This window comes from Glandiceps talaboti, chromosome 10 (assembly GCF_964340395.1).
Source record: "Glandiceps talaboti chromosome 10, keGlaTala1.1, whole genome shotgun sequence".
NCBI classification, from domain to species: Eukaryota; Metazoa; Hemichordata; class Enteropneusta; family Spengelidae; genus Glandiceps; species Glandiceps talaboti.
In genome coordinates, this window is record NC_135558.1 from 8,944,355 (window position 1) to 8,965,542 (window position 21,188).

Below are 21,188 nucleotides of genomic sequence, written 5' to 3' on the forward strand. Positions count from 1 at the left end.
ACTGAACAGAAATGAAAGGCAAACAACGATGAACAGACTTTGCATGATCAGGATCCCACCAAGATTCTCCATAACTTGAAACTTTATTACAGCAATGAAGTAAAGTTATGGAGAATCTTGGTGTGGTCCTGATCCTTCTTTTCTAGCACTAGTGCAGTAAACCTTGCTTCAATTATTTGTCAATTCGATAGCTCGAGAGAACCTTTGTATCTTTTTGTCTCAAATAGTGGACCTTCTTTATCGAAAAATAATTCCTCCAATCTATAGTGTTTTTCAATAATGCATTCTTCCTTACTTTCTCCTGGTTTTGTCTTGGGCTGTAGGACTACTAGAGTTGTCTGCTTATCATGTAGTAATGATAAATGTTTCATGTTTCAGGGCGATAAACTGCTGCACATCCCCAGATCAACATGGCCAGTGTTGCGATAAGTGCAATTGATGAACAGGTACTTCAATGTCCCATTTGTTTTATGAGATTGGATGACCCAAGGTCATTGACTTGTGGACACTCATTCTGTCTAGCTTGTCTGGAGGAATGGGCCAACTCTATGGGCGACCGAAGAACGGTATCCTGTCCAAATTGTCGCAAAATCCATCGCTTACCCTTTGACGGTTTCAGGGGGCTCAGACCAAACATCACTATAACATCACTTCTCGATGTATTGAAAGACAGTAACCAAACGTTAGAGCTTTTTGATGATGTGCCAGATCAGTGCCGACGCCACAAGAAAGGTCTTGAGTATTACTGTGACACTTGCAAGGAAGTCGCATGTTATGTTTGCCTGCGAGAGCGACATAAGAAAGATCACGGTCACAAGTACGATATGCTCCATGATGTCGTTCGAACAGAAAAGACATCCGTGGGTATTCTGACTAATGAGATCACAGATTCTATAGAAAGTGTGAAAGGCAATGTAAAGTTTGTAGAAGACACGTTTCTCAAATTGGAAGATGACTTCAAAAGGGCAGAAGATGCAATAAAAGATCACGTTGATCACATTACTCAGCTTGTCAGGTTTGATGGCGATGAAGTGTTTGCCGAACTCCAGCGAAAGTATAAAGAACAGAAAAGAAAACTACAAGAGTCGCAGAACAGATGGAGCACGATGTTAACAACCTACGAAGGTGACATTTCCACAAGTGAAGAACTACTCGGCGAAAAGAAGGGAGTTACTGTAATGAAGAAACTACAACAAACTGGCATCCGAAAGAGATTGGAAGAGATTAAGAGACGTCCTATCCATTGCTACCACAAACGTGGTCCACCAATACTAGAATCCAAACCCAGTAACTTGCAAGCCGAGCCGGCATTCCATTCTAATGTTAACGCTGTTGGACATGTAAGGGCTGATGTGCCCTTCATTCCTATTTTCCAGCATAAATTGAGCTTTGCTGATAAGGTGAAGGACCCAACATGTGCTGTGGCCCTGGGCAATGGTGATATCATTGCATGTTCCAGATCAGTCCTTTACCGTTACGACAGATATGGTGAACGACTCAAAAAGGGGTACAAATTAGGAGATGCTGGTCAGACAGATACCTTTGGTCAATACGAAAATACACAGATATACGATGTTTCTGTCTTCAAAGAGACACCGTTGAAGGCTCATCTTGTTGCCTCTGATTATGGAAACAATATTGCATACATAATCGATGCATCTGGAGTTGTGTGGACCAAATTTGGAGAAGAAGAATTGAAAGGTCCCATAGGAGTAGGAGTCACAAGTGAGGGCAGAATCTACATCGTCAATAGCGAATCGCATGACATAAAGGTGTATGAAGTGGAGGGAGTCTACAAGAAAGTGGCGTATGAGAGTACAATCGGGAAAAAGGGCAGTGGTCCAGCTGAATTCAAGAATCCTATGTACCTAGCTGTAAACAGCAACGACAAATTGATAGTCTCGGATCATGGCAACCACAGAGTTCAAATCCTCGACTCAAAAGCAGCGCCAGTCTTATGGAACCGTAAACCACTTGAACTTCGCTCTTTGTCAACTGTCGATAAATTCAAGAAGGACATCAAGACACATCTGTTGGCAAGAGCTTTTTCTAACTTTTTACATTGATCTACTATTGGATTTTGGCACTATTCAATTTCTTTTGATTGATTGATTGATTGATTGATTGATTGATTGATTGATTGATTGATTGATTGATTGATTGATTGATTGATTGATTGATTGATTGATTGATTGATTGATTGATTGATTGATTGATTGATTGATTGATTGATTGATTGATTGATTGATTGATTGATTGATTGATTGATTGATTGATTGATTGATTGATTGATTGATTGATTGATTGATTGATTGATTGATTGATTGATTGATTGATTGATTGATTGATTGATTGATTGATTGATTGATTGATTGATTGATTGATTGATTGATCGATCGATCGATCGATCGATCGATCGATCGATCGATCGATCGATCGATCGATCGATCGATCGATCGATCGATTGTCATAGCTAATCGATCGGTCGGTCGGTCGGTCGGTCGGTCGGTCGATCGATCGATCGATCGATCGATCGATCGATTGATTGATATTGATCGATTGGTCGATCGATCGATCGATCGGTCGGTCGATCGGTCGATCGATCGATCGATCGAGTGATTGATTGATTGATTGATTGATTGATTGATTGATTGATTGATTGATTCGAGCCGATGTATAATTTCACTCACTGTAAGCCTTACTAGTCAAGGTGGCAATAATGTACAGGTGTCAACCGACTGTGCAATTTAGGCCTATGCAAATATTTTAGTGAAGATAATTTATGATTTGGGTAGAGTTAGAGATATAAATATGATTGCACTCCCTAGTTGAAACCCCATTTGTATTAAACACATATTGCCTGGCCATGATGAGGGCCGGCTATAGCACCCGTTTATTACACCCGAGGGACTGTGAGTTACCAGAATCACATGCTATTTCCCGAGGCCAAAGGCCGAGGGAAATAGCATGTGATTGTGGTAACTCACAGTCACGAGGGGGTAATGAACGGGTGCTATAGTCCGAATATAGGCCAGGCAATATGTGTTTTATAATATAACCTCATGCTGTGAACTCGCAGTGGCAGACGACATCGTCAGAAGCCGCCATTTTGACCTCAGTGCTGTGAACGCGCGGTAGTCACGTGACCATGTAAAAGTTGATGGAACTATTTCCCTAGGAAAATAGTCATTTCTATTTTCCTATCACGTGACTGATTCTAGCGAATCATGGCACAGCATTATCACTAGGTATATTATAACTTCTGCTATGAGAGGTCACTGTGGTTTAGAAATTATTGACCTGGTCAGTGATCAGTGGTTTGTTGATCACTATAAACTTACATTAAAGCTGTGATGTCACTATCATGCTTGAGAAGGCTGATCTGGTACAAACACATTTTATTTCCTTTGAGGCATTAGAAAATAGATTGATTTAAAATCACCCGTACATTGTATTGAGGCTTACAACCAAACTATGTACATTTGTACCTTTAACAGAAACACGGCATACAAATCAATGTGCATGGCCACATATTGATACGATGGGTTTGTAAATTAAACCCATTGTTTGTGACAAAAGACACCAGAAGTCAAATCATTTTACTAGTGTAACAGTATACATATATATGTGTGTGTGTGTGTGTGTGTGTGTGTGTGTGTGTGTGTGTGTGTGTGTTTCAAACTCTGTCACATAGTCAAGCTTTTACAATATCAACAGACATTCAAGTTGAGTAACTTGTAAAGAATTGTCAAAAAAGTTTCACAACACTTTCAACATTAAAACACGAAAGGCTTATAATAGTGACTGTTATTTTCAATATTTTGTTTTGAATTGAAATATGAAAAATGTTCGTTCGGCAGAATGTGTTTACGACAAGCGGAACCAGGATATGTCGTTGTGGAAACCAGAACAACAACAAAGTATTCCAACAAAGTAGACACTGTTCCTCGTTTGCTTTGATTATAATTTATGGCCATTTTGGCCATTCAAATATCACAATAGATCTAACTAAGGCATTTATAGTTCCAATACGATAAATATCCGGGAGGGGGGGGCACTCGTCCACTAGTTTGGTAGAGGCGCACCCATACCCGATTTCAGACCAATTTGAGTTTAAAGAAAACATGCCCCCAAGTTGTAATTTTTTGTGGGATTGCATTACACAGTTGGATGGATTTGGATCAAGACTAAATGACACCATAGTAGATCAAGCTCACAACAATTGTACATCTTCATTTTAAACCAACCTCCCAAATATACTCCACCATTTTAAACAAACACTCAAAAATGCATATCTAGATGGCGGCACATTCATATCATGTCATTTACATTATGTACCCCCACCCACCACCCGTCAAGGATTACACGCTACAAACTTTAGTATTCTGATTCAAGTTTGTGACGTCACCCATCGTTATAAGAATTTTGGGATTAGGCTACTTCGTCAGCGTAAAGAATTCCTTACAAAATGCCGGATCAAACTGAGCAAATAATCTCTGCAATAAAATGACACTAGAACCAAACACCCCCACCCCCCGAAATAAAATGACACTAGCACCAAGCACCCCCCCCCCCCCGGCACCAGTTATGGTCCTCCAGTATATGACCCATGAAACCACCAAAACGTGAATTACCTTTAGGACAGTTTATTAGGCCAACTGAAAATAGGATAAAGGTCGATCTTGCCGAACTTATAACTGTTGGGGTTGGAGACTGACGGGGTGCATGGCTAACCAATAAATAACTGGTATGAATTTTAAGGCAGAAAGACTCGTCGTTGTAGGCGCTCTTCTGATCGTTCCCCTCATACAATTTTTCTGTTACTATATATTACATTTATCTAACCTAAAGTTTAAACTTTCGTATAAACCTTATTTTTTGTTATTTTTGTTAACTATTATTACTGTAGTTTATATAGTTACTAGTTTTAGCACCAAACACTTATTGCAGAAACTCCAATGAAGAAATGTAGTTTTCTTAACAGGTGCAATCAAGATTCTATTCTATTCTATTCTATTCTATTCTATTCTATTCTATTCTATTCTATTCTATTCTATTCTATATTCATTGAATCAAGTTTAAAGTAAACTCCACCGTTTATTCTCTCAGTCCTCTTGTCCCCTTCCTGGTATGCCCTTTTTTAAATCTAAAAACGTTCTTTCAAGTGATTATAAACAGTATAGACAGGCAAAACCTTAAAATGTTTTCAGTATGCCCTCATTTCCCTTAGCGTTTATTATGACCGTGGGTTTGAAATACATGCTGACCTTTCACCTTTTGTGAGCAGGTGATACACCGAACATAACATCTAACATCGAACCTTGACAGGAACTGTCTTCGTCCAGGTCGTAGTGCTGAAGTACAGTTGTCACTGTACCCGGCGCTGTTATACATGTTATATCTACACAGTTGGTTCTCAACAAAGACAAAATGTTGCGAATTTTCATGTTAGCGTTGGTCTCGATTGGCTTTGTTGCTGGTCAGCACAACCATACTGTAGTCGCACCAAGGTATACATTTGACTTGGATACTCCGCCAGAGCACCGTTGGGATGAAATTGTCAAAAATTATGACAAGAAGACACTCGTACACTTCATTAGTGAGACCTTGCAGTAAGTGTTGCATTTTTAATACGGGTATATTTTATACTTGTTTATACGGATGTTTATTTGTATATTATTGCCATATTTACATTTGTATATGATGTCCCACTCCCTATACTACCCACCAACAGTTTGCATGCATATCATGAACACACCGTCATCAAACATGAATTCACTATCATTACTAACAGCATAAGACGTCTATGCTAACATTAATGCGAGTCTTTTAACAAAATGTTGTCACCGTTAGGCAAAAACTACAAAAAAAATGCATGCAGTGGACACTTTCATATGGTCTTTTGTGTATAGAGTAGAACACCAAAATAAAGTATCGAAACCCAACGAAATTGAAAGGATACGGTGCTAATAAAGAACGACACTTTATAAGGGGTGTGTCGTGTCAGGTTGATAAATGACCATAGACCATGCATTTGTTCCATGGTCTGGGAGACGAATACTAGTATGTTGGTGTGGCTCAAGCAATGTCATGAACGGGGGTAGTCATTTTCGACTGGGGATGGAGGTATGAGAAAACCCTTGTGCCAAGATCGTAGCAAAACAACAAACAGATTACGTAAGATAGGGTATAGCGTGTTGCATATTGACAAGGACAACAATGGCGGCCTGGGATATTGATCAAATGGTAACTGTCGAACGTTAAATTGACTCTGATGATAACAAAGCGTGTCTAGTGATCTTCTCTGTCGATCGGCATTAAATCGTTCGCGCTGGCAGATTTCTCCCTTACATCCATGATCGATGTAAGCACGGCTTGGTAACATGGAGGTATCAAGGGGAGACCCATACCTCCAAGGGTATAATATATGTGGTGGTGGGTTCTGTTCACAGGCACTTGTTTCCCGAGATATGTAACAGAACATTTCTATCAGAATACAGTTTACAATTTACAAAATGTATTTATTTTAAATCGGTCATGCATTACGAAAATACCACTTGTATTGCCCACCATCAATGGGACCAAATGGTTCAAATCTGAACAGTGAAGATAACTTTGTTGTTACTGGGGGTAGCAATACAAAGTTCGAAGGACATTAGGAATTATGACAAAGTTCATATCTGTGAACGAACTTTTGCCCCTACGTATGTATGTATGTATGTATGTATGTATGTATGTATGTATGTATGTATGTATGTATGTATGTATGTATGTACCTAAATGGTTAATAAATTTAAACTCTTTCCTTACAGCGACTACCTGCCCGAAGCTGTCATTCCCGTTCTCGAAGTTATTGCCGGGGCAGTTGACCCACTTATACCGAGTCCATACAGGGAGGAAATGCAAGGCTTTGCAAAAGCTACTGGTATTAAACTGTCTGATGTCATTGCATTGAATTTGGAGTATGAATTTATGACGTAAGGAAGTATATATATATATATATATATATATATATATATATATATATATATATATATATATATATATATATATATATATATATATATATATATATATATATATATATATATATATGTTGTCTGTCTATCTATCTATCTCTGTATGTATGTATGTATGTATGTATGTATGTATGTATGTATGTATGTATGTATGTATGTATGTATGTATGTGGCGGTCTAGATCTGTCTGTTTATATGTCTGTATATCTATACTAACTGTGATATATACATTTCTATTTACCTATATATTATTTAATTTGTCTATCTTTTTCTTTCTCTGTAATTGTCCCTCCGTCGATTTATCTATCTGTATATAAATCTGTCTCCTGTCCATTTATGTCTATCTATTTTCTACTTGTCTATCTATTTATGTATCTATCAATCAATCGATCGATAATTTTTTGCTGATTGCAATGATATTGACTCCACATACGTCATCCAAGACAATGGCTGTTTTCCGTCATAGATTTTGTACGAGTATTGTTGCACAGGACTCAAATGGTCAAATTTGGCATGGACGTAACATGGACTACGGATTTGTTGATGTACTCAGAAATATCACTTTTGTCTCAGATGTAACAAAGGGTGGTAAGGTAAGCGTTTACTGTACGTCTGACTTACAAACAACAGTGAGAAAATGTACCTTGTGATAGCCTTATAATATATATATATATATATATATATATATATATATATATATATATATATATATATATATATATATATATATTTATATATATATATACATACATACATACATATATACATATATACATATATGTATGTATGTATGTATGTATGTATGTATGTATGTATATATACTAAAACATCCATGGTATTCAGTATTCATGGTATTCTTTAAAGCCTTATGGTGTCCCAATTTGCACTATTTTATACTTTTAAGTTAATTGAATGTATTTACATAGTTTGACCACGTACCAAAATACTCTCATTTCCGTATTGTTTTGCAAAGTGTGATATCGCATTGTGACAGACTTCCTTTCAAGAGTATTTCAACAATAGCGAACTTCATGGATCGCCCTATTAGAGGTCAAAGAGAAACATCATGGTATAATTATCGGTACGCTATTCTCGTTCAGGGCCACTTGGAGACATGCCAAATTTTTACAGCAGGTATTGACCAATCAGATCTCTAGATATACAGTGTCGATATACTGGTAGAATATGTTTGTTGTATCGTTGAACAATGCTGTACGAAGGCAAACAAGCTTCACCGTACTTAGATTAAAAGTATGCTGAATATAACCTAATCACTATTGTTACAAACGAGCAAACCGATCCCGGTTTTCAATCTGTTAGTTTTGACGAGCTTGAAGGTGTGTATACCACGTGTTTAATGTTTCTTATACCTCCCCCCCCCCCTGCATATTCCCAGGAGATCGACACAGGCAAACGATTTGATTGGACAAGAATATCACCTCAGTCTTTGGTATAGTGATCTCTATCAGTGTATTTACAAAAGAACAAAGAAAACTGAAAGCTTGGAACTAATTAGTGTTGAACATCATTTTCACCTGCAGGTAATTTACACAGGAACGACATTCGTTGGTTTTTCTGGTATATTGACTGGTATGAGACCCCATGGATTCTCCATCACTGTCGACGCCAGAGGTAATGAAATTAGATAATTGACTTACATGGTGTGAAAGATTGAGAATGTTCAAGAAATTGTACTTTGCCAATGCTCTGTGTGACTACGAATGTGTGTCTTTTATATCATTATTTTAGTTAGTTAGTTAGTTAGTTAGTTAGTTAGTTAGTTAGTTACGTGGTTAGCTTGATTGATTAATTGATTGATTGGCTGGCTGGCTGGCTGGCTGATTGATTGCTTTTGCTTGCTTGCTTGCTTGGTTGATTAACTGATTGGTCGACTGACTGACTGACTGACTGACTGACTGACTGACTGACTGACTGACTGACTGACTGAATGACTGGTTGGTTGGTTGGTTGGTTGGTTGGTTGGTTGGTTGGTTGGTTGGGTGGGTGGCTGGTTGGTTGGTTGGTTGGTTGGTTGGTTGGTTGGTTGGTTGGTTGGTTGGTTGGTTGGTTGGTTGGTTGATTGATTGATTGATTGATTGGCTGGTTGGCTGGTTGGTTAATAAGTTAATATGTTAATGGATTGGTTGATATGTTGCTGGTGGGTTGGTTGATAGGTTGCCAGGGTAGTTGGTTCGCTAGTTGATAGGTGGATGGGATGGTTGTTTGGTTGGTAGGTTGGTTGGTTGGTTGACTTCTGACTCTTCGTATACGCATATCCCACGCCAGGACAGTGACACAGTATTGTGTTGGTCGTAGACGGTCGTTTGGATTTTGACAGAGTATTTTGTTTGAAAGCTTAGTGCACAGGTATGTTATTTTGATTTTAGACGTGTTCATGTGTTTACCACAGGTTCATCAGGATCGTCATCTGATTGGTGGAAAAACGTATTGGAAGCATTCAATGCTCTGTTTTTAGGTGGCGCTTCGTTCTCAAGTTTTCTTCCAAGAGAGGTTGGTAACCATGATAGTACACTTATCAACGGGGGCAAGTTTTACAGAAGGTGCAACATACATACATACATACATACATACATACATACATACATACATACTAGTAGTACATACATACATACATACATACATACATACATACATACATACATACATACATACATACATACATACATACATACATACATACATTGTTTTCCATATTTTAAGGTTCAGTAATTTTATTTTGTAATTTAGATCGCCATTTTACAAAATCATGTCTGCTAATGAATACAGGTAACTGGTGTACAAATACTTGTCAAAATTAAAAATGAAATTTATTAAATTACAGGTATTTGAACACGAAACCAATTTTCATGATGCAGTAGATAAACTCTCAAACCGACAGATTCTTGCACCTGTTTATTACATCGTTGGGGGCGTGAATCCTGGTGAAGGCGCTGTTATTACACGTGATAGAGTCAAGGCGAGAGATGTGTGGCATTTAGATCCTAATAATGCAAGGTGATGGAAATTTCATATCGTTGTTTCGTTTTTTAAATACTAAATTTAAAGATTTTGTGATGTGTGTATGGATATTAAATTAAAGTATACTTCAACCGTTCAAGTTCCAGGTAGTTTGAAACTCGTTTTAATTGGAAAGATAAAAAAAAGTAAATTTTACGACTTTTCCTGAATTACTATAAATAATTTCAGCAAGAAGGAAAATAGAGAGTGCAACTGTTTTTATTCATTATTTTTCTCAAATACAATGTCGTCCGTAAATGTTTGAATTCACTGGCAACAGACGCATAACAGACATTGGCTATTAATGTTGGAACAATTCCGTACTTGATAATTACTTATCCGAGGAATTCGAAAATATGGTGATAATTTCATGTGTTCAATTGTTTATTTTACTGTATTATAATTAGATGGTACCTTGTTGAAACAAATTATGACCACTGGTTGCCGCCACCCAAAGACGATAACAGAAGGTGAGTTATTCTTTACTGTGATATAATGCTGAGTATACACAAGTCTACACAATTGTATCTCTGTCTATAGTCAAAAACAACTCTTTCTAATGTTCTTTTTGTATTTTAAAAAAATTATATAGCTATACATCACCAACTGAAGTAGAGCATAGGCGTAGTTCATCGCATATCAGCCCTCAACGATTATTCTTGTGTACTTCGTTTGTTTATGCGCTGGTAAATGATTTGACGGCGTCCGAAGCAATAACGTTCTCGGGCAGATTTTATGCTGATACTGTAGTCGAAGAATTGGTGGTGACACTGATTGTTAGAAAGGTTCAGTCGTTGGGTCCGCTTATGTGATCTTTCAGGCTATGGTGCATGGTGGTGCTTGTCTTATGTATTTCTTGACGTAAAATGAGGAAACTCTCATCCACTCTCTCTGCACTCTCAGGTTACAGTCCCCACGCCCTCAACCCCCTCCACACACACACACACACACACACACACACACACACACACACACACACACACACACACAAACCTACCAGCACCACCACAAGGTTAGTTAACGTTCCAAGACCTATTACACCATAGACAGCACTAGTACCTAATGACAAATAAAGTCATTGACTAAAAACAGCAAATTGCACCGTATAAACTCTCACAGACTTTTCAGTCTGTTCTACGTAAGCATAAAAAGAGATGGAGCTATAGAAAGGATGCAATAAGAGATACTTTGTGTTAGATTTCTGACTTGATCCTTAGCCATGACTATATATCTCAGTGTCTCTCCATCGCTTTCCTTCCAGAGACCCAGCCAATAAATTTATGAATGCCGTTGGTCAGGATAAAGTAAACGGGAAGGCTATTTATGATGTTTTGTCAACGCCACCTGTATACAGATCGTAAGTCAGTCCATGGTTCGTTTGAATCCTAACTCCCCGATGAAGTGAATGAAATCAAGTTGCAAGTTAGACCATAGTAACAATTTGCTTACATAGTCTAAATTGGGGAAAGAAGGTTTCATATATCGAAATTTGTGCCCACGACTGTTCTTTCTCGCCCTTACTTCTGAAAAAAAACGAATGGCATCTCCAACAGGGGGCGAAGATAGAATTTCTATAAAATCCGAACAAATATAATTACGTGAGAATGGGTTTAGGGACGCGTTTAGTAACGGAGTCACATTTAAACCGAAAGTCTCACATGAATGAACTGATAAAGCGTATCTCCACTAACTGTAGTTCGTCTCTAGAATTTATCTGAAGTGTGAAAAATATGACTAGAAATCAATAATTTGTACCTTTTTTGTCATTATAACAGAGCAACGGTGTATACTGCTGTGATGTCCGCTGCTGACCCGTCTACCTACGGTTGCTGGGCTCGTTATGACTTCTTACCAACTTTGCAGCCCTGGCCAGAAAATGATGACGACATCACCATTTAGGCGGGAAAAGTTACCGATGCAACTTTAACAACAAATTATGCAAATTTCAGACAACTGTTGTCTACATGCAGATACATATTTTTTTCAGAATTTTAACAGTCGTCTAAATAATATAGCACGGGTTTACATTTGATGTAGCCTTCAATGAAACTCAATTAATCAAATCACAATTTACAATGTGTCGATTACCACATACATGCAAAAGGAGAGAATTACCTTAAAGTGGCCATATGGATGAGGAGTGGGTATTTATTTTGGATTTTTTAATTTATACAACATTTTTATCATGGCTTCCTACTTGAAAAAGCAACGTGAAACAACATATGCAAAGTCCTTGTTAGTAACTCAATCAATTGCAAAAAAAATTACTAAATGTGTAAAATGTTTGTTATTCTACGTACAATAACAAACTTGTTACACATTGTTTAGCTTTTTGCAATGTATTGAGTTACAAACAAGTACTTGGCATATGTTATTTCACATTGATTTTCCAAGTACGAAGCTATCATATGATAAAATTGTTTCATAAATTAAAAGTCCAAAATAAATAGCGAATCCCCATCCATATGGCCACTTTAAATTTTAAGCTGAAAAAAAATGAACGCCTGTATTTTCTTCACATTTCATGATTTCTATTAACTCAGGAAAATGAACTGACCAAAGTCAACTTAAATGAATTAATATCAGGGAAAAACTAGATGAAACTAATACTTATTTTATCTCGAGTTTGTAATCCTTGGAACAACAGACATATTTAGATGCTTTAAAGTGAACTCTATGCGATGGCATGGCCTTAACCAAACAAAACGCATGCGCAGTTAGACCAGTACTGTGAACAGTTCAGTATTAATTGTAAAAAGAAATGTGTTCTTCCCCCTAGGAAAGCATTTATATTATATAAGTATGTATGTGATGAGTCAATATATATCGTTTTAAACAAGATATGTGTCTTGAAAATGTTTATCTTATAACATAGATTTGAATAAATTTAGAAACAAATTTGCATTTTTTTTGGACTTTGTCCCTAGACACTTTTAGACACTTACAGTAAGATTGTTAGATGACGCACTGTTTCAGATGACATGAACAGAACCTCTACTGTCTATGGTGATTTTCATACTATAGTTGAATTTCCATATACTTTTATCGACGAAAAGCGTCAATAATGTCCTGAATACTTCATCTTCATTTGGAGATTCGATGAAAACAGTGAACTAGTTGAAGAGAGCAACTGCAAGAAGAGCAGCCCTATACAGTGCAGGCGGTGGGTACGAAACCATGGACAGTGGAAAGAACATCCAATGTCTATGGTAGATCCGAGTAGCGACCCTCATAATGCCGAAATTAACTCCATGCTTGTGGTTCAAGTATAACCTGGCCATCGACGTGGAAAATTGTCTCCTGATATCAATGAAACTGCATCACGTTTCGTAATATAAATTAACGCATACCACTTACTTTAAAACGGTGGTAACAATGCATTGCAGTTAGTTACCACACTGGTCTCGCTGCCAGACTCGCGACTATCGTCCCTAATCTTTGTATGCGGTATGCCGAAGAGAGGGACTAGTCGGGACTAAAGTCCCTCACTTCTCGTGGCTTCGTGCACCTTACAAAGCTAATGGACGATAGTCACTAGTCTGACAGCGAGACTACTTTCACACATGCTGACTCGTGCTCGATGACAACAAAATACGAGTAATTTACAGGTAACACATTGTAACCTCTGACGTCACTCAAGCTTAAATACATAATTATAATACATGCATAAAGTTTAAATGTTTATTACCGTTACTGTAATAACTTCAGTGGTCACAATGTGTTTCCAATTAGTGCACATATTTTGTTTTCATTTGGCTGTAGTATCAAATATGAAAACACTTATTTGCATGACACACACAGTTTCGGCGATATTTGATGAATTAGGCAATAATGCATTTGTGGACGACGTACAAGAAGTGATCAATTTTAAAGTGTATATTTGGAAAACATCATTCCTTACAATGTAATACAAATAGTAATCAATACGTGAACAAGACATATTTTATTTTCCACTTTCGGACGGGACCAAAGCGGAACATTTATTATTATATTAATAAAAAAATACTCTGATGATGTACATGTATGATATTGGGCTTGTTTTTAAGCGACAAATATACAACAATGGCTTGCTTGACTGGGATACATGTATTGTAGTCTGACATGCAATTGTGAGAGAAAATGTTTAATTTTGCACGAGGCTACAGGCAGAAGAGCGATACAGATTCTAAGTAGCCGATGAAGACAGTCATGGGAACATAATGAAATTATTGTAACCAATACGACTGCTATAAGACGCAATAAATAAGATTGACAGCTGAGTCTAACATGGTGCAGTCATGACGTCATGACACATCAAGACCATCTAGAGGACAGTTCATACTAGAATTAGACAACCACATATCAATGCATTTAGCGTGGAAGACGTGATCACATGGCAGATACTTCCTCTGTTGTCCCACATCGTATGTCTCCATACAGATTGCACACATTTCATCTATCTTTGACGTCGCTGTGTCGACTTTGAAGGAATCTAAAGTTTTCTTTTCGATAGTTTTTGGGGCGACTTTCTCGTCTAGTCGGAGCAAGACTTCATAGTCTTCAGGGGTGAGTTCTCGATGTTGAAGAGATATAATGGCAGCTAGGTAGGATTCTTCTGGCACAATGCGGTCATTTGTAAGTTCGTATTGGTGTACTTTTTGCGTGTTTTTCGACCGTGGACTGTATTTCCCGGTTGTGTTGTAACTGTTACGTACAGGAGCAGATGTTGTAAATACTGGATATTTTGGACCTTCCCTTTTAAGTTTACGCCTTCTCAGATCTTTCTCAATATTTTCTTTTCTTGTAGTCACCGCAAATCGAAGGTTTTCATCTTTGTTTTCCTTCTTGCTTACGTTGTACGACTTCACATATAGTTTTGTTCTACCACAATTCTTATTCAGCTTGTCGTAGTGCGCCCCCTTGAGTTGAACTCTAGCTTTGGTTACTTTGTTTTTACTTGTTTTGCGCGGAATTTTCACATCGGTTAATAATTTGTCATATTCGTCAGACTTGTCGAGGTCAGCACCATAAAAGAAATCCTCTTCCGCTTCGAAAGTTACGTCATCTTCGAAAATTTGTGATTCTCTCGGAGAAAAAGTAAAACATTTTAAGTCCTCAGCCGCCACAAACTTGAAGTTCTTTTTGCCTTTTCGCTTCCGAGTCTTCTTCAGAACATTTGACTCACCCGAGTCTGTCACAATATGAGTCTCATTTACCTTGACTTCGTTGTTATTTACTTCACGCAGACGTCGAACCGCCTCTTTCCTGGCCGCTTTGCTGGTTGGTGTTAGCCGTGGGTACGGGTCAGACTCGCTCCCAACGGTGGCTGTGCAGTGATTGCACTCGGTGGCCTTCGCTACCATCCCCGAACTCGAATAACCAAAACCTGCTACACGATTCACACGAGTCACTGAAATGTTGGCAGTGATTTCAACTCGTTCTACCCGCCGTTGTTCTTTCTCTGACAGTGTGATCGGCTTGGACCAGCGATTTGATTATTTTCGTTCACGCTTTTTATTTTAATACGGTTGCAAGCACTTGTGCAAGACTGCTATTTTCATTACTACATGTGACGTAGTGTTCTAAAAATACCACATTACATCACTTTTCAGTGATGTGATTGGATAAATAAGAAATTACCTGACGAGACAGCTGCGGGGGCGCAATTCAAAATGGCAGCCGGGAGAATGAAGGAGGAGACACCTTTATCAATAGACAAGGATAATTGGTTTTTACAGCACCCAAAGGTAACTCTTTTTGTGTCTGACTGTACATTGGTTCATGCAAAAAATGTATTTGCACAAATTCATAATATAGCGATGTAAAAAACGAGGTATTCTGATACAGCGACGGTAAATATTGGTCTATTAGTATTAGGAAGTATCCTGTTTTATACTTGCAAACGGTATATACACCACAGGACACGATTCTAACATTGGAGAACCTAATGAAAACCTAAATGGAGGGGACATTGTCAGAACTGAGTCCCGACTCACTCCGTCTGCAAGCAGGACTAACATTGGAGCAAATGATACCGTAGAACTACACAGGATGTGTACTGTACGTGTGGCATAATTATTTGATAATTTTAATCGAAGTCTATGTATTATTGTATACATCGTGTATATTTCATCTATTGTTTCGAGAAATGACGTATGGGGAAATATTGCGTTTTTCACACGTCTTCTTGATACTCAAGAAGCGGCTCATTTTCAATCTTCAGGGCACAGACAGGTACGGTGAGCACATCTCAAGGTGCTGAAAACCTCAATAAATAGAACATATGGAGGTAGAATGTCCTCCTTACCTCCATGAGTAGAGTAAACAAAATAGTGCTGATACAGAAACATTTGTGGTTGTTGAATATGAAATTCTGTGGTTTCCAAAGTAACATCATCTCTCTTGTCTCCACAGTATCAAGAAATGTTATCTTTCGGTTTTGAAGACAAGATTCAACTTCGGGTCGCAGTACTGACTTACTTGGATCTCTGTGAAGGTATCTGGACATTTCTTTTTTCACTCTTCATTCATCAGATTGGGTGGTGATGAAAATGAAAGATTTCTTGTTGTTTGCATGCATGTTTATCATTCAGTGATGAATCTTTCAGTCTAGGTAGAAATGAGAGAGTAGAATACATGCATATTGTTAGCACTGTTGTATTTCTCATTTGATAATAACATTGTGTACCATTTATTGTATTGGGATCAAAGAAACTGTCACAATGAAGACTTCTAAAGTTAAACAACATGATGTGCCAGTAGACTGTGATCTGAATACTTCATAGTGTGTCCTATAGCCAATATTGTGATCTGAACACTTAATAGTGTGTATTATGTGCCAGTGTTGTGATCTGAACACTTTATAGTGTGCACTATGTGCCAGTACTGTGATCTGAACACTTTACAGTGACGTGTACTATGTGCCAGTGTTGTGATCTGAACACTTAATAGTGTGTACTATGTGCCAGTACTGTGATCTGAACACTTCATAGTGTGTACTATGTGCCAGTACTGTGATCTGAACACTTCATAGTGTGTACTATGTGCCAGTACTGTGATCTGAACACTTAATAGTGTGTACTGTGTGCCAATATTGTGATCTGAACACTTCATAGTGTGTACTATGTGCCAATATTGTGATCTGAACACTTAATAGTGTGCACTATGTGCCAGTACTGTGATCTGAACACTTCACGATGTGTAATCTTTTTGTCTTTTGCATATTTAGCCAAGAACTGGTGGAATGTGGAAATACATCCTTGCCATGAATTGAAAATGGTTTTTATTTCTGGTAAAGCAAACAAGAAAGGTGAAACACAGCTAGTGTTACCTATCAGTACATATACACCACTCAGTAACCAAAGGTATGTACTAATATCCAATCACAAGGAAATTGCAGTGTCAGCAAAAACAACTGACTGCTTCACAGGAATGTCAGGAATTTGTTTAAAACTTCTTCGTTTCAACCACTGTATATCCATAGTTAGGCAGATTCATGGGTCTCGCTCATAGTACTACCTCATATTTTTCCAACATTACTCGTTACTTTTAAAATTAGTTATATCCGTAGAGTCATCAATTTTCAACTGCAAACTGACATGTACATGGTATGGCACATTAAACTGACTTTAAGGTCTCAGTGATAGGTAGGGATACATAATATGGAAATGTAATTGAACATGCATAGTATCAGCATTGGTGAGACTTGATAGTTGAAATTCACATTTAGTCACCAAGAAGAGTAATAGACTGTACGCTGTCTTCACTGGCCTGCTCTATCTATTAAGGGGTTGACCGATGTGTGAGGGCGCCCTATCACAGTGTCCCTTACAAACTAGGAAAGTAAGTGCTTTGATCCTAGCCAATCCCTGTACAAAGGTACTCACATCACTCACAGATTACTGAATTGCAGCAAATAGGTAAATTGTATATGTAATTTGTAAACCGTGGTTCACTATGATGCCCTTTCTGTTCAGTGTGTCTGAAGCCATTGCAAAAAGCATGAAGATCCATACATCTATACACATCTATATCTATTGTACCCTATATACGGTGTATATGCGTCTCGTTCAAAGATCATAGGGTCATAGTCACCACGACATGATTATGTTGTATGTTAAGTCTATGTATAATGTTATTCCCTCTTATACGTACAGATTACAAGAATTTATAGAAAAAATCAAACTCATAGAGAGTGAAGATACAACAGGAAAGGCAGAGAGTGAAGACCAAGGAAGTGAAAAGGGACACTGTTTAGTATTAGCTGTTAGCCATACAGACTCTAGTACGGTATATTATAGAATTTCAGACGGGCTCATTCCACCTGACCCGCCAAAACAAACTCTAGTACACGAAGTTACCAAAGGTAAACGGAAGAAGAGGAAAGCTGTTTTGATGTCTAGGGAACCTGATGAACCTGTAACTGATGAAGAGAACTGGGATGACGAACTCTAGCCAAATAATCCATGTATGAACTCTTTTGACATTTGGCCAAACTCAGGGAAATGATAAACAGGGTCAGGTCAAAGGCCACCACTGTTGTTTCTTCGGGCAGACATTCTTGTTCTAGCAATTTTTTTTTTTTAAAACATTTTAATTATTTATTTGGTAATTGTGTGCTGTAAATTTTTCTATATTTTTTTTTGTGTTACAGGATTTATTTTATTGCAATGTAATCTTAACCACAATATTTCCTTACTGAGACTTTCTATTATTGTTGACACAATCAGTAAAATTACATGTTGTGAAAACACTGCCAAAGTCTATGTAATGTAAATTTTATCCTCTGTATGATTGACTTGGTACATTGGAACTATAAATATGCATGTATTCATTAGACGAATATAAGTTTGAAAGATCACTCACGTATTGGACATATTTATGGACAATGATCATTTACGTAATGTACATATTTATGGCAATGGTCATTTACGTAATGTACATATTTATGGGCAACTGATGTCAATGTTTTTGCTGCGGTCTGGGAACCCTGGTATCAGAAAGGATGAAAAGGGTAAAAGTAGCAGTGTTTCTAATAGAAATCTATTGTAACTCTGCTTGGGAAACCTGGTAGATTTACCTACTTAACATCCTTTAGCAAAAAGACTGGATGTATTGCTAACAAGTCAATGATGCAGTGAGTCAATGTGATGAGTTGCCAAAATCTTATGATTCAGATGAGTTGCCAACGTGAAGGTTATGTGATGCTACAAGCTAGTTTTTACAAACTAATCATGTACACACCCTGGAACAAAACCAAGCCAAGCCCAGTGTACCCAGCATTTCAATATACAATAGGTAACACTGAAGTAAAGCACTTTATGCACTACACTCATTTATATTATTCATATCAAGTGTAAAAGTATACTATTTCAATTGGTTTCTTTACAAGCCTAGCATGTGGCCTTTCTGATGTGATCAATTAGCAAATGAAAAAGTATACCTTTACACTTGATATGGATGCTATAAATGCTTATGGTACTTACACATAATGCTTTACTTTGGTGTTATTGGTTGTACCAAATACCATGCAACACACGTCATGAAATAAGACAAACACAGTCGTACAGTCAACAGCAAGACTTACATAAATTTATTGTGTAGAAACATGTCAGAAAATATACAGATGTCGGTCACCAGGCAATAACTTAGAGAGTAGAAATATACACCCACTAAATCACATAATTATTATTATTTAGCAAAAAAAAAGACTATCTTTTAGAGATAATCCTTCAGCAAATATGTACAAAATATGTTACAAATCTGAGAAATAAAGAATTCTCTTTCTTTTAGCACTACTGTGCAAATGCTTAATTGTATACTACAAAACTTACTAGTAGAATTTGTACACTATTCCTTAACACCTCAAAATTGGTTACTAAGGTAATTTTAACGTTGCTAGGGATTTAAAATGTCTGATTGTGAAATAAACATGGATGAATAATCGGCAGAAGCTCGCTCGGTCAAAATTCCAAATTTTTTAGGCTGGGTAAAATAATTGATTTATTTAAGGTAAATTAGGATGGGGAAACTAACAAAAATTCAAATTTTTGTAAAAACTGACTTTTTAGGGTCTCGATACTTCCGTCAATGAAATAGTCGCCCTATAATCAAATGTACTATCAAAAAAGAAAAGTCGCTGACTTTTCACTGAAGCAATGACAAAATACTCCAGCTGCAAATTTTGGGGATTACATTTTGGAACGGCATTAGCTTGGAATTGTCAAATTTGGACAGCATGTAATCTATCAAAGTTGGAAATGTACGTGGGGCAAGTTTCAAAATCCAAATCACAAAAACGTATCAATTACGAGGAGGTCTTACAACATGGCTGACAAGGAATTTCTACATTGGAAATTGGGATATCCTTATCCTGATTAAATTAATAATTTAAAAAATAAAACATAAAATCAATATTACTAATTTTAATATTACTAGAATTTATGATAAATCAAAAAAATTATTATTACCTTATGACACTAATGCAAAATTTCTTACTTTGATGAATTAAATAAGTAAATAATTTTCATAAATCTACCTTGGTATTAAAAAAATTGAAATACTTAAAACAAAGTGATTTCCAAGAGTTCGGGAGACAAAATTACTGGAATTTCTGTAGGAACAGAACTATCACATGGATTGCAGTGACTGTGGATAGGAATACATATGGCAAACCTAGCTGTGTATGAAGCCCAATATAATAGCTGAAAGTGAGTGTTACATTTTACGAAATATTGGGCCGAATATTTTTATGGGCTTGATACAAGTAAACCATGATTTGCAATAGATGTGTTGTTTTCATTGTAACAGCTGACTCTGAATATGGTTGGCATGTCCTAGAAATTATTTATCAGAAATTTTATTTATCTTTCCTTGGAGTGGAAGATTTGTGAAACTAAACATTATATGATGATGGTACTCATTTAACATGCAAACAATAAATAAACGCAAAATTGACAAGTCTGATTTTCCAAGGTTTCACAGATACAGGTGTAGGAATAGTGTATTTACATTATGGCAGATCTCAATATTTGATGCAACTAACCTGTAAAAGGACATGTTGTGCTGTCTCATCAGCCACCACTTGAGGGCGGTATAACATGATGTATTTTACAGTCTACCGGTACTAATCATTGCAGCAAAGATGATACAAATGTACATTCTAAAGTGTCA

The 21,188-nt window shown here is 37.1% G+C and overlaps 2 protein-coding genes across 2 annotated transcripts; both read left to right on the forward strand.

Moving 5' to 3' along the window:
• Positions 1 to 5,430: 5,430 nt before the first annotated feature.
• On the forward strand, positions 5,431 to 11,936 carry LOC144441364 (N-acylethanolamine-hydrolyzing acid amidase-like). Its single transcript, XM_078130920.1, has 9 exons — positions 5,431 to 5,612; positions 6,813 to 6,977; positions 7,486 to 7,612; positions 8,561 to 8,651; positions 9,430 to 9,530; positions 9,862 to 10,034; positions 10,445 to 10,507; positions 11,299 to 11,394; positions 11,813 to 11,936. The coding sequence occupies exons 1-9, from the start codon at positions 5,431 to 5,433 to the stop codon at positions 11,934 to 11,936; spliced, it is 1,122 nt and encodes a 373-aa protein (XP_077987046.1).
• Positions 11,937 to 15,685: 3,749 nt separating this feature from the next.
• LOC144441455 (tRNA-splicing endonuclease subunit Sen15-like) lies at positions 15,686 to 19,745 on the forward strand. Its single transcript, XM_078131031.1, has 4 exons — positions 15,686 to 15,763; positions 16,431 to 16,512; positions 17,245 to 17,380; positions 18,173 to 19,745. Exons 1-4 carry the CDS (start codon positions 15,689 to 15,691, stop codon positions 18,468 to 18,470), a joined length of 591 nt encoding a protein of 196 aa, XP_077987157.1. The 5' UTR covers positions 15,686 to 15,688; the 3' UTR covers positions 18,471 to 19,745.
• The last annotated feature ends 1,443 nt before the right edge of the window (positions 19,746 to 21,188 follow it).